This window comes from Notolabrus celidotus, chromosome 18 (genome assembly GCF_009762535.1).
Source record: "Notolabrus celidotus isolate fNotCel1 chromosome 18, fNotCel1.pri, whole genome shotgun sequence".
NCBI lineage: Eukaryota > Metazoa > Chordata > Actinopteri > Labriformes > Labridae > Notolabrus > Notolabrus celidotus.
Window position 1 is genome coordinate 14,009,861 of NC_048289.1, and position 13,380 is coordinate 14,023,240.

General features: G+C 40.0%; 2 protein-coding genes across 2 annotated transcripts; one reads left to right on the forward strand and one right to left on the reverse strand.

Annotated features, from left to right (window-relative positions):
- Position 1: 1 nt before the first annotated feature.
- Positions 2 to 9,742, reverse strand: LOC117829973 (SPRY domain-containing SOCS box protein 3-like). Its single transcript, XM_034707832.1, has 8 exons — positions 9,523 to 9,742; positions 7,955 to 8,187; positions 6,078 to 6,213; positions 3,610 to 3,793; positions 3,220 to 3,407; positions 2,969 to 3,071; positions 1,227 to 1,352; positions 2 to 1,120 (listed from the first exon to the last, which is right to left on the reverse strand). The coding sequence occupies exons 2-8, from the start codon at positions 7,993 to 7,995 to the stop codon at positions 585 to 587; spliced, it is 1,314 nt and encodes a 437-aa protein (XP_034563723.1). The 5' UTR covers positions 7,996 to 8,187; positions 9,523 to 9,742; the 3' UTR covers positions 2 to 584.
- On the forward strand, positions 5,585 to 13,368 carry nubp2 (nucleotide binding protein 2 (MinD homolog, E. coli)). The gene is made up of 8 exons (XM_034707833.1): positions 5,585 to 5,838; positions 9,094 to 9,270; positions 10,362 to 10,480; positions 10,643 to 10,841; positions 10,971 to 11,125; positions 11,954 to 12,064; positions 12,259 to 12,328; positions 12,894 to 13,368. The coding sequence occupies exons 2-8, from the start codon at positions 9,255 to 9,257 to the stop codon at positions 13,031 to 13,033; spliced, it is 810 nt and encodes a 269-aa protein (XP_034563724.1). The 5' UTR covers positions 5,585 to 5,838; positions 9,094 to 9,254; the 3' UTR covers positions 13,034 to 13,368.
- The last annotated feature ends 12 nt before the right edge of the window (positions 13,369 to 13,380 follow it).

The window sequence follows — 13,380 nt, forward strand, 5'->3', positions numbered from 1 at the left end:
CTCCCCTTTTTGTTTTTATTTATAGAATTTCCTGAGTAAGAAAGTTCATTACAAACTGTCAATAAAAAAAACAAATCATCTTTCAGCAAGAACACTATCAACTGTTGGTGTTCAAGCCAAACGCTGATTACAAAACACAGGTTTACTGTACAAAAAGTTGTGTCTTTGGTATCAAAAAGCAGATTGTCTCCTGTCTGGACTCTACCCCTCAGAATCTTCTGGAACACGTCCAGCTTTCCAGAGACAGGGACTGGCATATTTCAAAAGTAAGAACATGAAAAGGAGCTGGACAAATGGCTCTCTGTAGCCTGTTTATAGATGTTGGATAAAATAAGAACTCTAATATTCCACTTTCCTCAAATGTCTCACTCCTGTTTTACTTACTCTCTGTCCCCATTCATTGAATGAATGTCATAAAACGTGCCAAATAAAAGGAGGAGCAACAATCCATTCATAACGTAGATAAAGTGATATTGGCTAAATGCTGAGATTGCTCTCATTTCCATGACATCTGACAGGAGAGACTTATGGCCATAGCAGAGTACCTGTATGTCAATGCTAAAAGAGAAGTGTTTTCTGCAGAGTCATGTCCAGCGGCATCGTTTGCACTGGTAATCCTCTGGCTCGGAGCAGCAGCTGTCGTAGTCGCTGCTTGGTGGGGTTGGGGGGCAGTGGCATGTGCAGGGTTGTTTTTTCGGTGACGTCTGACACGGACACTGGTACGGGACTGAGTCAGGAAACGGACTGGTGCAGGGGCTCAGGGAAGCGCAGGCACTCAGGGTAGAAACCGGACTCGGGATGGGGCTGGAGGGCAGACTCATGTCCTCCTGGAAGTCCTCATTCAAGTCTACAGGTTCAGGTACCTCTGGCTCAGGGCTGCCGCTGAGGGTAAAAACCCAGCCAAGCCGTGTCTGGAGGAGGGTCCGCAGGCCTGGGGGAAGCTCCATTGTGTTTAGTACGTCTGGGCAGGAGGGTAACATTTGGCGGAGCTGGGTGCAGCAGAGATACTGCAGGGAGGTGGGTGTGTAGCAGGCACGGATCACCTTCATACTGCTCTTTGCTGCTGTGGAGCAAACCATGGGGAAGAACTTCTTGTTCTGCAGCCGAGTGGCAGCAACACCTGATGAAGCAAAGTAGATAGCACAATGAAAACACTTCAAAAATGTTTTTTACTGTTGTTTTTATGTTGCATTCAAGACTGTTAAGAAGTGTAGAAAGTTACACACCTATACAGTATCGGTTCTTGTAAAAGGTCAGGGTGCCGTGCCAGGTGTCCAAGTGAACTCCAATGATGGAGCCTTGACCAAACCGAGTGGAAAACTTCACTTTGTCCCCTTTGTGCTGGAGGTGACCTTTAAACACAGAGAGGTAAAGAATATACATTTAAAAGGGCTGTCAGCAGTATCATGGTAATTGGGATGTGATAAAGGTCCAACATTTTATTTTCATTGTAAGCTATTTCATCTGTTTCAGCACACTGTAGTTAAGCTGCTGCAGTGTCTTCGTGCTTCCTGCTGCTGTTGCCATGATGGAAAGTAAAACTTTTGAATAAAACAATTTACTTTGAAAAACAATTGAAAAGTAATGTGACAAAAATGTCACAACAGTACTTCAAGTTTGAGCTACCCTCTACGAGCTAAGTATACAGGTGCAGCATATTAAACTATTGTCAGCAGGCAATCAGATTACAAAAGCTGGCAAGTCTTTAACAGAGACTAAAAAATACTCTGAAAAGCAAAATAACAGACTTTTAGACGTGATTAAAAATGTGAGTTAAAGCAATTAAAAATTTAAATTTAAGTGATTGATCATACTTTACTTTTAATAAAGGAGTGTCTATAACTGTAGGGGGGAGTGGTAAAAGAAGTATGCAGAAATACAAATGCAACAGTCAAAAAAAATCTATAGGTTGCACATTAAAACTCTTACCTATGTGAAAGTAAAAAAATAGAACTATCAACATAAATCTTAAATAGCCGTATGAACCACATTAACATGTATTACATTCTGAGACTGTTGGAACTTATGCTTTATGCATGGGTGGCATTATACTGTGATACTGTGATATTTGGTTGAGTTGTAGCTACTTTAACCCTCCTGGTATGTTGTGGGTCAAATTGACCCATATTTAAAGTCTATTTTAGGCAATATCTGCCTTCCAAACCAGCTAAATGCAGTGTAAAGATCTGAGCAGCATGTGACAGAAGAGGTGTCTTGTGTTGATTTATCAACATCACTTCATAAAAAGAAAGGAAACATTATTGCTGTTCCAGAGAAACGAACATAACAGGAGGGTTAAAGCACTTCATGTACATTTCAGTTGTTTGGAATTTTAATCCAGTTGTTCCTAATCTAGGGACCTGACTGTAACAGTAACACCATAAATCTGAACGGTCTTGGAATTATCAAACAGTTGTTTGAGGACAAATAAGGCAACCCCATAAAAACCTTACTGAAATGCATGTAGAAGTGTGTAACTTAGTCTCTGGTGGAACAGCTAACAGCTCAGTGGCGTCTGAAATGTGGCAGCACCCCAATGAGTCATAACTTTTTTTAAGTGTCAAATTTGTGACCCACTTTGTCATCCAACAGTGTTTTATATTTTTTTTAAAAACACAATTTTTAGAACAAAATTTGAACTCTGAATTGTAACTAGTAACTTCTGCTGTCAAATAAATGTAGATATAGAAGTACATACATTTCTGCAATGCAACTACATCAAGTTAAGAAGAAGTACTTTAGGGCACTGGTTAGCGCAGGGCCTTGTGTGCTCCATGTATAGAAGATACAGCCCTTGATGTGGGCAGCCCATTCCCTTTCTCTCTCTACCTAGTATCCAACTGTCCTCTTAATAAAGGCTTGAAAAAGCCCATAACATAATCTTTCAAAAAACAAGTACCCCAAACTTGCTGTTTAGTAAGGTACTTGACTGATAATTGAAGTTACATTTGAGTCTCTGTCCTCTGACCTGTGTATGAGAGCCCCCAACTGTCTTCATCGTGGCCCAGCAGGCTGCCAAAGCTGTACTTAAACTTCTCCAGGTTCACTTCTGAGGTACCGATTCCCACCATCTGCATGATGAAACAGGAAAAACAGGATCCAACCAGGTAAACTAATAGAAGCAGCAAACAAACCTCAACATCTATTAAACATAACGGAGACTAAAAGATATCTTGAGCTAAATGTTAAAATCAAATGATTTAAAGATCTGCAACCCACCATGTCAGTTCCGTAGACGGGAGATGTCATCTTGACTTCCCAGAAGTGTTGGCCCTCTGCAAGCTCTTTGGTGCCGCGGATGGCCGCTGTGCCGCAGCTGTAGTCTGAGTGAAAGGTAACCTTCCTGCTGTCACAGCTGAGGAAGGCTCCGGAGGATTTGATGTGATCATCCCACACCCAGTCAAAACCTGAGGACAAGGGCACAGACTTTATTGTGTCATCTATTGCTTAGTGTGTTGTTCTAAGCTCAAAAATTCTAACTATGTCATGTCTTGTGCTGTCATATACCACTAAGGCCTTATAGTGTTAGATTACACATCACGGCTTTACTTGTGCCACTTACAGCCTACCCTCCTGTGTTTATATGCTGTATCACTGTATTCTGCTCACCTTGATCCTCCTCCCCACAGAGGCAGTCACTAGTGACACCAAAGCCCGGGTTGAACTCTTCCTGTCTCTCACACTGGCAGAAGGACTCCCCTATCACCGGCTCTGTGCTGGGCATGGCAACCACCTCAGATACAATCTGAGATCTGGCAAGATAATCCAACTCTGACTCCTGCGGGTCGTTGACCTGGTTGACACAAACATCGCAAACAGCATCTGGTAAGTCCATAGATGTGGCCATGATCCAGGCAGGGATGTTGGCTCAGTAGGAAGGAAAAGGAATTAGATCAAGCAGAGGAGCGAGCCTGAGGATTTTATGAGGCTTTTTTGTAAAGAAGAAAAGGAGTTAGAGTCTGTCGTGTCTGGATGTTGCACTTGACTGTCAAAAGAGCCAAATGAGAGCCATCTGACTCATGTGCCTATTCCTTCCTATTGGTTAGAGACGACACGTGTGCCTGTAAGTAAAATTAGACCCCTTCCAAATATACCGAGTCCCCCTTTCCTTGCCTTTGATGACCTGACCTGGACTTCCACACAGCCTTTTCAGACAGGCGACGGTCCCAGTGGAAAACTACTGGCAGAAATCCTTCATGTGCCTCTACCCTCTCCTTTGGATTAAACACCGATCACATCAAGCGATAAGGCTTGTAAGTGCTCCTTTCCGCAGTAGGAAATACATTTTATAATGAAGGGGTTTATAACGTGGGGTTTATTTTGGTTCAGTGTTTGTTATTACCTCAAACCTGATAAGTATCATATCTTATGAAATGTATATTTCTTATCTTTGCTTTAACTTGTGATTTGACGACTGGCTTGTTGGCTTGTTTTTTGCCACCTTTGTGAATACTTTGTAACTTGTTTTTTGAAAAGTGTTCTATAAATGCTCTATAAATAATTTTTCTTATTATTAGTTTCTAAATAGGTATTTATTTTAAATGATTGATTAGTTATTTATTACATGCTTTGAGTTTATTCAACCTTTTTTTTCATTTACTACTATTGTATGTCAGTACAACTGTTTTTTTTACTTATTTATTGTATATCATTACACCTATTTTATTTTTTCTTGTGTGTATTACAACTTCATGTTTATAGTTATTGTTTTCACAGGTACATCTGCAGTCTTTATTGTTATCTTGATTATAGATCATGTATATTTTTTCCTTTTCCTGCTTTTTAAATCTGATTTGAAGACACAAAAATAAACATTGATATAGTTGAATAAGTAGAATTAAATTGTAACAGTGAGCGTCCTGCTAAGACAGGGGTGGGTCTTGGAGTGGCCAAGGGTGGTCATGGCCCCCCTTGAAATGTGATTGGCCACCCAAAATACTTAAACTATGCTTGACTTTTTGCCTTATCAGAATTATTTTGTTAAAATCAACTATTGCTGATTTTTAAATTGCATTTTAATTTAGCACATTTCCTTTTGTTAACACTCCTTAAAATGTGATTTCGGACAAACATCTTCCTATGAAGTCCTTAAAGATTGAATCTATTAGGACTGAAACATTACCCTGTTCTGTTACTTTTTAAAATAAAAAGATACACTGAAACCATTCATATTGTCTTCAAATTATTGTTAGAAGTTAAAGGAGAGATAATTAGTGGAGATATCAAAGGGTAAAAAAGTGCCATTCATCCTGTGCGTGTGAACACACTTCATGCCACCCCTGCATAAGTCAGTGACCCAGTTTAGCCACCCCACTTGAAAAAATTCTGGCACGTCCCTTTGCTAATTACAAACAACATATCTATAAATCATCACCTTTGTCATAACTTGTTCTTGTGTGGTCACATTATTTATGTTTGTCTATTATGCATTTATATTGTCCAGCCCTTGGGAGTGTGTGTTGCCCTCCAGGTTGTTTAACCTCACTGTGTCACCTGTGTCTTGGTTCACACCTGTTTTTGATTAACTTGAGGCTATCTAGGGTTTGTGTGTCTTCTCTTCTGGGTCAGTTTGTTGCGTCAACTTTCCCTCTGACTCTTAGTTTGGTTTTTCCAGTTGTGTTTAACCTTCCAGAGTTTCCTTGTGACTTTTCCCTCATTTGTGTCCTTGAATTTTTCTGGTGGATGTTTCACCCTGGGCTCTGTTAAAGTAAGCCTTATGTTTTGGCTGTTTGGGCTTTCTGTTTAATGAAGCGTAGTCTGCAACTGGGACCTTAAATGTTCACACATTTTCATGGAAAGATAAAACTAGTAGAGCTTCAGGATTCCCAGACAGATCATGTAAGTAACGTGAATGTGCTCTTTAAGTTGGGGAAAAAACCCAACAATAAGCAAGAAAACATTGAAAAGATTGTGATGGTGTGTGTGTCCGAACAAGATGGCTTAATTTAATCTCTTCTATTATAAATGGAAGCCTTATATTACAGCTTTTAAACCACATTGTATAGTGCATTTTCTTTGTATCATTCTCTCTGTGAACACTTTGCCCCATTTTACTTTGCCCATCCAAAATATCTCACCTGCGTTGTCGTCTGGCCCTCCCACTCCTCCCTGTCCGGTGTCTGGATCACTGCCATGGCATCTGTCTCGTGCCGTGTTTCGGTCGAGGCCACATGTCGAGCCCGGCCGTTCCTGCCTCTTCTCAACATGGCAGCTCTGTGGACAGCAGAACAAACACCTTAACACCAGCTGGCTATGGCCAGAGAGGGGATGTTCTTCTTTTTTGTTTGTGTCAAATAAGGTCAGTGTTGAACTGGATAGTCCAGCTTCTTTGTTCTTTTTAGGTACATTCAAATTCTTCAAATTCCCTTAACCACAGCAGGCATAGAGGAGGGACAGAAATAACTTTCTTTATCAGATGAAAGGGGGTTTCCTGCATAGATAGGTCTCAGATATTTGAAATATGTGTGTGCATGTTTCTCATATTTCTCAAAGACTTGTTGAGAAACTAAAAGTAGGCCAGTCGACACACTGACAAGGACACATTCCTCACTGATATCTTCTTCTCTAACCAGCTCTTACAATGATTGTGCAGTTGCAAAATATCCTTGTGAGGAAACACTTGCACACCTGCAGACTGATCCCTGTGTGCTTGCTCGCCATCTTTTCCATCCAGCCCATATGCTACAGTTGGCAGCAGGAAGTGTTTCCATGCACTTGTTCAACCTTTAAACCTAACCCTGTGCTCCGCCACTGTGGCAGCATGTCTGTCAGCTAGCTGCATCAGCCCATACACAGATGAGGCCACATGACCCACTGACTGCAAATGTGTATGAGAAATCATAAACTGTAATATCATTGTGTTCTTATACTGCTTCTACTGACTGTGACACCATCCTATATAGTTATCTGGCTATCTAATACACCTCCTCTGAAAAGTTTGAATGGGTTTTTGGACAGATGGACATCAATCCAAGAAATGTTTTTTTTCCTTGATGAACTTAACTTATTTTTTAAAAATGTAGGTCAAACTTTGCACCATTGTTACTTCAGAATAGTTACAAAATGACATAGTGATCGCTGATAACCATGTTTGTACTATCAATTCTGGTTTTTTTTTAAAGATAAAACAATCAATAAAGTTGATGCAATTACAGTGACAAGAACATTTTAGGAATTTGCCCTCTGACTAGTCTGTTTTAATACAGAGTGTAAAAAAACAACCTTCTTTCCAATTCACTTATTTTGCTGTGGTTTGCTGATATATATCCCTGTTCAATGTAACAGTCATTATAACTTATCTCTTATTGCTGTAGAACAAACATTATGAATTTGATCTAATACTTTTGATTAACCATAACAAGGGCCTTCACTTCCTCAACACTGTGCCTCCACCTGATAGCATGTCTCAGTTAATGCCTCCTCTGACCACAGCAGCTGGTGACTGCTTTGCAAGCAGGTGCAGGAGATAACTACCATTAATTTAGATTAGCTAGTCTGGAGCTAGTCTCAATTTAATTGGTCTTTACCCTACATACTGTAAATGCATCATCTGGACAGCCCGCTGTGGACGCACGACAGTACGTTCGTCAGCTATAGCTTTGACTGATATGATAGCAATGCAGTAATAGCAGGGCTATAATAGTGATGTGTCACATATTCAAAGGACTGTCCAAGTCCTACACAGACTTTCTAGCGAAGCACAACAACATCAGTCCTTTCATAGTGATTCACTTCAGAAAGCGAGTCTACTTTCTAAAAGTATACACGGGTCAAAGCATATACTGTCTTCCATTATCTCCCTTAGTTTAATATTTAGATCCTTAGATCAGCCCACTGTGTTTACATTCAGCACATTAACTCTACAACTGTTTTATGTATGTATCTTTACCCTGGAAGTCTGTCAACCATACTCCACCATGACTTCCCACATTTCAATAATATCTAATGTCCTTACCTGACAGAAGTCTTCCTGTACACCGTCTTGCAGTGGCTCATTTGACGTACTGTACCTCGATATCCGAACGTGTGACAGGTGCAGTTTGCACTCTGTCCCACTTCTGAGCAGGCTAGACGTAAACATTACAACTCCACGCCCTTCTCGTCTTCTTATTGGATAGGAGGCATGTGGAGGGGGGTATGTTAATTTCGTCTGCATACTTTATACAAGTAGATAAACTTATGGAGGCCCTGAAGGAAAAAACAAATTTACAAGAGATGACACACTTTTACAAAGTTGGAGAAAAATGTACATTTAATAAAACAAATGTACATAAGAAAACAAATGTACGTTTAAGAAAACAAAATTAAAAAATCAAAAAGACACTTTTACAAGAGGTGAGACATTTTTACAAACGGTGGAACGCTTTTACCATTCCTGAAACAAATTTACATTTATTATTAACGGAAAGGGAATGTACCAAACACCGGAAGTGATCTGGGAGTGATCGAGGGAGGGGTCATTTAGTTTGTTTGGATGATGAGAAACCAAACAGAGCGATGTTTGGTATTGGTACTTCGTTTGGTACTGGTACTCCGTTTGGTACCGGATCACTTCCGGTACCGCTTGTAAATGTGTTTTTTTGATTTTGTAATTTTTTTTTCTTGAATGGAAATGTGTTTGGGCCTTGGTAAAAGTGTTTTTCTGATGTAATCTTGTTTTATAAAATGTAAAAACGTTTTCCAGCATGTAAATTTGTCTCTGGCTTTATTTTGTCCTTCGGGGCCACAGTGGTAGGCTACCTTGCTGAAAAAGGTCATCATTCATTTGGATTTGAATTCTAATTGCTAATAACTTTTTAATAATTGTTCATTTATAGGCTGATGTTTGCTTTATATATTTCTTTTGCACTTTGTCTACTCTGTTACTGTAACACTTGAATTTCCCCGTGTGGGACGAGTAAAGGAATCTCTTATCTTATCTTATTAAAAAAGGTACAGGAAAAAAAAGACACAAATTGAAAACAAAAGTTTTGCTCCAGATTGTATTCTACATGACTACAAACATAATCAGCAGATACTTTTAAACTTAGTTTCGTGGTCAATAAAACATAAATCATTGTTTGGCCGATTAGTTTGTTTGTGTTTGTCTTGCAGTTGAACGCACCATGAATTGAACTGGCACGCTATTGGTGGTGTTTGATAAAAGGCGTGGCTCAACTGTGCCCTACGCTCAGCGATTGGCTAGGAGGCGCTTGATGTAATACGGAAGTAATCGAGCTCCACAGCGTGCATGATCGAAGCCTCACATTCAAAATATGGAAGAAAATAATGGTAAGACAAGATTACCGTTCAACAAAGTGTATACGGATGTATATTATCTTTCTGTATTTCGTCTGCCTGGGCAGTTGATTCTTTCTCGTTCTTTAGAAATGACAGCTGTAGAAAACTGTTATGTGTGTTGATAACAATGAGCTAATATAAAGCAGCTTAAGTGTTCAACTCAGCTGTGTCACTTGCTTAAACTTCCTTCAAGGAAGAAGATGGAAAAGTATATCTCCGTAGAGCTATTACAGGGTTACTTACGTGAAACATGACTCCAAAGAAGGACCTACTTAACTTGTGAACTCGGGTGATGAAGAAACGAGTTCAGTCCCTGACTGCGACATTTCTCTCCCGTCCTGACCCTTGTCTCGGGTTTCCTGACACGTTATAACGGGCATGGCCTTGTCTCGAGATAGTCTTGACACGTTTTACCTGACAGATGAACTTTGAGATAAGAAAACAGGTATCCTGTGGAAACTTCAATATTAATGTCTTACCAAAAACATATTTACTGTATTAGGTTTCTCTTGAAGTCTCCCTCAATCCTGTCATTGTCTTTCTTTGTGTCTCTTAGGATTGATTTCAAGATTTTTTTGCTGACTTTTATATATATACATATATCTGAGCCTTTATCCCCCTACAAACCTGGTCGCACTCTGAGATCCTCTGGCAGTGCTCTGTTATAGCTGTTCCAAGGACCCGACTGAAAACCAAAGGGGACAGGGCCTTTTCAGTCAGGGCCTTTTCAGTCAAGGCTCCTACACTCTGGACCAGCCTGCCAGAGGAGATCAGACTTGCAGAATCAGTACTGTTTTTATGTCATTACTCAAGACACATTTTTACCGGAAAGCTTTTATTGTTTGTTTGTTTTTTAGGGTCTGTTTTATAAGCTTGCATGCTTTTTAGTTTTTATTTCATTATATTTTTTATCACTCCATTTTGCTTTGCACTTCTTGTTTTTATTGCCCACTTTGTTACCTGTATTTAAAAGTGCTATGTAAATAGAGTATTATCATTATTATTATTATTATTATATCTTTTTTTTTTTTTTTAATCTACTGTGCTAATGCTCAAGAAACATATTTTCCTCTCTTTCACAGATGAAGGTAGCTTGGCTCAGGTCCGTCATGTTGTCTTGGTTCTGTCAGGAAAAGGAGGAGTGGGAAAGAGCACCATCACCACAGAGTTAGCTCTGGCTCTCAGACATGCTGGCAAGAAGGTGAGTTCAAAGACCAGACCTGAATGCAGGGAGTTAGTATATGATGATGACAAACATATAGAGAAGCTGTTAAAGAGATTATCGGTGGTTATGATGAAATGCTTGAAATGTCAGGGAATGAGCAGCATTGGTAAACTAGTTTTCAAACTGTGTGTCCATTAGGTTGGCATCCTGGACGTTGACCTGTGTGGTCCCAGTATCCCCCGCATGCTGAGTGTGGGACGGCCTGATGTGCATCAGTGTGACTCAGGGTGGGTACCTGTCTACACAGATGCAGAAAAAAGCCTTGCCCTCATGTCAATCGGCTTCCTGATGGATGACCCAGATGAAGCAGTCATATGGAGGGGGCCTAAGAAAACAGGTATCCTGTGGAAACTGCTACTTCAATATTAATGTCTTACCAAAAACATATCTACTGTATTATTTTGCTCTTGAAGTCTCCCTCAACCTTCTGTCATTGTCTTTCTTTGTGTCTCTAAATGTCTTGCAGCTCTGATTGGCCAGTTTGTGTCAGATGTGGCATGGGGAGAGCTGGATGTGCTGCTGGTTGACACACCACCAGGGACATCTGATGAACACTTGGCAGTACTGCAAAACCTTAAAAAACACAGAGTGGATGGAGCCGTTTTGGTCACCACGCCTCAGGTACCAGCTACATGTAGTCTGTCTGCATTGCACATGTGCATCCTTTTCTTTGGAACCTAACGTTGTTATGTTGATATACCCGGATAATTGGCTGTTGGGTAGCTATACTCCTTTCTTTCTTTTTGATTAGCTGGTGCATGGAAAACTCATTCTAAAGGAAAAGCTGTGCAACTTGTCCTAGTAATTACTGTGTGTGAGAAGTACAGTGTGGCGTGTGAACAGGTTGAAATGCATGTGTCTCACGACCAATGCGTGAGACTTGAGAGCCCTGCAAAATGAAAGTTCAAATAAATACTAGAATATATTAATAATATTAGAGATTGTATCAATCATTTATAGATGCATAAATAATCAAATGAACCAAAACAATGTGAGTAGCCTCAACAGTCATGTTAAATGCTTATTCTTATTACTGCTATGAAAGCAAAGCAACCCAAGAAATGCTTTTATTCTGGCAAATGAGGGCACTCTATTAAGCACCACAAGACTGAAAAATACTGTGTAGTCTTGTAACTTGAGAAAAAATAACGTGCAATAACAATATTCAAAGTTGCAATATGTGCATGGGGCAAGCTCCTATCGCAGTTGCCACCAAGTTGACCCCAGTGGAAGGTAGAATTGTTAACAGATAGATTGGGCTTCATTTAATTGGCTAAACAGTATTAATGCATCGAGGAATCAATCTACCAAATAAGATGAAAAAAAAAGGTTTACTGAGCAATATTCACCAAAACTGACCACCTAGTACTGTACTGTTGATGTGACTAGAAATCAGGAACCTTTTTAAGATGCATGAAATAGTTTTCTCTGGTCTTGTGATGACTCCAGGCAGTGTCGACGGGGGACGTGAGGAGAGAGATAACCTTCTGTAAGAAGACGGGTGTACGAATCCTGGGAATCATCGAGAACATGAGCGGCTTTGTTTGTCCTCACTGCTCAGTATGTAACCTTCATACCACAAGACAGATCAGTAATACCCAGAAAGGTTTAATTAAATTCTTATTACTGCTACAAAGTATGATAGAGTTTGAGGCCTTTATAGCCCATCTGTAATGTTAAAATGTGCCTATTCAGTAAATCAATCATATGTGTTTGAATGTTAACATTCATTGTAACAAACTTTGTTTTTGTAGGAATGTAGCAACATATTCTCAAAGGGTGGCGGTGAAGAGTTAGCCAAGCTGACTGGATCAGTATTCCTGGGTAAGCTCAGCAGGATTGAATTGCATGTAATGTTAGCTTTCCGCCACAAGGTGTCGCAGCACACTGATCCCACATCACTCCCAGCCTACCATCACCATCCATTCATGATTTAGGAGGCATTTTACATCACTGCCATGCTGCTAAAATGGTCGATCCAGATTTCAGTGCAGAGGTTTAAAAATAGCTCGGGGAAAGCATGATGCATACTTATCAATAATTCTTGCCCTAATTAATTGATCATTTACCATTTGCCTCAGTGGTTATCTGCTTTGTGTGCGGATCAATCTCACGAGTAATGATGCAGTTAATTCAGCTTAGCCTGGGGCAGTGAGAAGGCAGCTGTGTGTTTGTGCTGCAGTGTTAAGCTGTGCAAGTTTTTGATAAGTCAATGCTCTTAGAAGTCCACCAGATCCTCATTATGGGGTATCATTAGCATGTCAGTTATGTCCACTTTCAGGCAGTAAAGTAGAGGTAGAGGTAAATCATTCTTAACCATTGATGTATCAGGTTTGAAATACATTTATTTGGTTCAAGTACTTGGTTCATGATGTCTTCTGCATTTCAGGCTCCGTGCCCTTGGATCCTCTGCTTAGCTCCAGCATAGAAGAGGGCAAAGACTTCCTACAGTCATTTCCCGACAGTGCCACCTTCAGTGCTATCTGCAGTATTTCTCAGACTCTGCTGACCAGCCTCCAAACTGCTTGAGTCATACATGTATTCTGAGTGTAAAGACAGAAATAACAGCTTTTGTGTTGAATATATTTCCTGTAAATGTATCCTAAAAAGCTTTTTACTGATTATCTTGTTTAACATCTCGTTATTTCAAATCTACAAACAGTACACTGCAGGCTTTGTTATCTCAGTGCTGCAGTTCTGGAGGGTAACCACAGTGTGAAGATAATCATGTCTCAACACAAAGTGATGAATACTGTGAAACAGACACTAACTACTGTTTATACAGCTAATTTAGGCCCATCATTTTGTAATGATATTTTCAAGTCAAGCGACTTATGTCTGTGAAATATACAGTGCTGAAAACACCTCATTGTGTG